Genomic DNA, 3,299 nt, shown 5'->3' with positions numbered 1-3,299 from the left:
CTAAACCATAAACCCTAAACCCTAAACCCTAAACTCTAAGCCCTAAACCCTAAACCCTAAACCCTAAACTCTAAGCCCTAAACCCTAAACCCTAAACCCTAAACTCTAAGCCCTAAACCCTAAACCCTAAACCCTAAACTCTAAGCCCTAAACCCTAAACCCTAAACCCTAAACTCTAAGCCCTAAACCCTAAACCCTAAACCCTAAACTCTAAGCCCTAAACCCTAAACCCTAAACCCTAAACTCTAAGCCCTAAACCCTAAACCCTAAACCCTAAACTCTAAGCCCTAAACCCTAAACCCTAAACCCTAAACTCTAAGCCCTAAACCCTAAACCCTAAACCCTAAACTCTAAGCCCTAAACCCTAAACCCTAAACCCTAAATTCTAAACCCCACCCTTTAACTCTAAACCCTAAGTTTGTGACTTTTGATAAAACATTAAGTGCTATTTTTGTGACTTTTGACTTTGAGTGCTAGTTTGGGAACATAAACTTGATTTAGTGTTATTTTTGTCTTTTTCTCTATATTAAATGCATTTATACAACATTATTAATTAAAAGTAATTCTTTTTTGTTGTTGACAGAAAATAGTTTTATTTAAGTTATAGGTTTTAAATCTGAAACCGAACTAACCCGGACCAAAATTGACATTTTTTGCAAATCTAAAAATCTGAAATCTGAATTACCCAAATATATTATTCTAATTGACAGGGACTTAATGGAAACTTTTAACTTTGTAGAATATGCATATACCATGAAAGTTACCGAGAAGTCTGACATCTATAGCTACGGGGTGGTTCTACTGGAGCTGCTAACCGGAAAAGCACCGGTTCAGCCGATAGACCAAGGTGGGGATGTGGTGAGTTGGGTAAGGAGTTACATAAGAAGAGATGCATTGTCCTCTGGAGTTCTTGATGCTCGGTTAAAGCTAGAAGACGAGAGAATCGTCTCTCATATGCTCAATGTGTTGAAGATAGCATTGCTTTGCACGAGTGTGTCTCCCGTCGCGAGGCCATCGATGCGACAAGTTGTCCTCATGCTTATTGAGTCAGATAGACAGGAAGGAGACGAACACACGGATACAGATTGACACAGATTACTACATCATGATGCAATACTGCCAATACATTGTTATTGTAACTTCTTTTCACCTGAGGTATTTTTTCTATGTAATCATGCCGGATAACTATTGTAAATTCTATACACAGCTATATCTAAAGATATACCCCTTCGTGGATTCTAGGATTCCACCATTACCTATGTATATAGTTTTGGCTGGTATCAAATGACCGAAGATTTGACAGATAATGCAATCCAATATGCTATCTCTACAAATTTCTTGATAGCATTTTTTGGAGATAGCACCTATTGATGGACCGATTTCTTTTGATCTCTATCCAAACTTTACGGTTTTTCTAAATGACAAAAATATTTTAAATCTTTGGTGTTACAACTAAAACGCATAAGTATGAAATGATTGAAGGATCAATCCAATTGCTTTTATCTTTTGAGTTTGTTACAAAGCTATGCAAATGTTTTTTCTTCAAAGGTAAAACTTTCCAGTAAAAAAGGAGAGACCTGTTACTTCAAACTGATCTTTCAAGATCCAACTCCAATCCGTTATTCTAAGATCCATCCAATGAAAAGATATAAATCTTTGAAACAAATGGGTCCTCGAAGGAACTGTCCAACCAAAACTACATGCACTCCAAAAATATGTAGAACCAAATACGTACGTTTAAAACATATTAAACAATTTCATGATGGAAAGATAAAACTGTCATTTGTTTGAAATAGCCAAGACAGGATTGATGAATATTTGTTTGGATCTTCTAACCCAGAAACTATTCATTTAGGAAGAGTCTCACAATTAGGTCAAGATTTTCCTAGAGAAGAAAAGAGTATGAAGTTTCGTCCTCGATTTTCAAATCTCGGATATTTCAAATTCTATTTTAAGAAATGTTAATTTTCAATCACAAATTCCAAACCGGTTTACTTTGTAGAAAACAATCTTTCACAAAATGAATTTATTACAAAATCCGAGCCAATGAGTCCAACCTTTTCAGCTATCAGAGACAACATGTTAAATGAATTAAATGTCTTAAAAAAAGAATTTTCGATTGACAAAAAAATTTTGAGAGGTGATTTCTATTCTAAAAATAACAGTAAAAAAAGACTGGTTCTTCAAAAACTTTTTAAAAGATAGAAATAACATTCAAGATAAATTTTACAATTATCTTCAAAAACAGAAGGTACAAATTTTATTCTATAACTGGCTTGAAGATTATGCTTCTGCTGGAAATAAAATAAATTTATCTTTGTCTAAAACATCGAATCCAATTACCAATCGCTGTATGACACTAGTAAAAATCCAACGCATAGCCACTACAAAGTTGTGGCTATAGAGCAAATTATCGTGGCTATAAAAGAAATCAGCCACACTTAGATATCCGAAAAGTAGCATGGCTATAGCCTCGTGGCTAGAAATAAGCGTGGCTTTTCGTGGCTAGTAGCCACGTTATTACCACGCGCGTTTTCGTGGCTATAATAGCCCCGATATAACATTAAGACGTGGCTATTGCTAGTGGCTATAATAGCCACGATACTGCCACTTATTCGACGTGGCACGATTAGCCACGGTTTAAAACTGTTTTTCAGTGGCTATTATAGCCACGATTTAGCTACTAAGATTCAACATTTATAGTATCCACTGTTTTGAAAAACATTCGGTTTGATTAGTTTTAATTAGCCAATTTTTATATTAGAGATTCATTCAAATTATTAAAATTGCACATTCAATAAACACAGAGCTTAATATACAAGATAGTCAAGGTTCAACATTCATAAAAAGTTACATAAGACAAGGTTAAAAGTTTTGAGTCTAAGAAGACTATCAAAAGACCTTGTTACAAAAGACCTTGTTACAAAAGAGGTTATAAGATAAAGTACCAACTTCTAAATGCCATTGGGAGGATTAGGCTGACCAGTTGGTGCTTGAGCCTGATGATCAGAAGTCTGTCATTGGGAGGATTAGGCTGACCAGTTGGTGCTTGAGCCTGATGATCAGAAGTCTGTCATTGGGAGGATTAGGCTGACCAGTTGGTGCTTGAGCCTGATGATCAGAAGTCTGTCATTGGGAGGATTAGGCTGACCAGTTGGTGCTTGAGCCTGATGATCAGAAGTCTGTCATTGGGAGGATTAGGCTGACCAGTTGGTGCTTGAGCCTGATGATCAGAAGTCTGTCATTGGGAGGATTAGGCTGACCAGTTGGTGCTTGAGCCTGATGATCAGAAGTCTGTC

At 36.2% G+C, this 3,299-nt stretch overlaps 1 protein-coding gene across 2 annotated transcripts in view; it reads left to right on the top strand.

The window, feature by feature from the left end:
- The window catches only part of LOC106320874 (probable leucine-rich repeat receptor-like protein kinase At5g63930), a 5,682-nt gene extending 4,430 nt beyond the window's left edge, over positions 1 to 1,252 (top strand). For both annotated transcript variants that reach the window (XM_013759228.1, XM_013759233.1), the window contains one exon: positions 740 to 1,252. In XM_013759228.1, coding sequence (XP_013614682.1) covers positions 740 to 1,089 — 350 coding nt within the window. In that variant the 3' untranslated portion in view covers positions 1,090 to 1,252. The remainder of the gene's footprint in view (positions 1 to 739) is intronic.
- Positions 1,253 to 3,299: the final 2,047 nt, after the last annotated feature.

The sequence above is a fragment of the Brassica oleracea genome, chromosome C2, assembly GCF_000695525.1.
Source record: "Brassica oleracea var. oleracea cultivar TO1000 chromosome C2, BOL, whole genome shotgun sequence".
In the NCBI taxonomy this organism is placed as follows: Eukaryota; Viridiplantae; Streptophyta; class Magnoliopsida; order Brassicales; family Brassicaceae; genus Brassica; species Brassica oleracea.
This window is presented reverse-complemented; position numbering and strand designations above follow the sequence as displayed.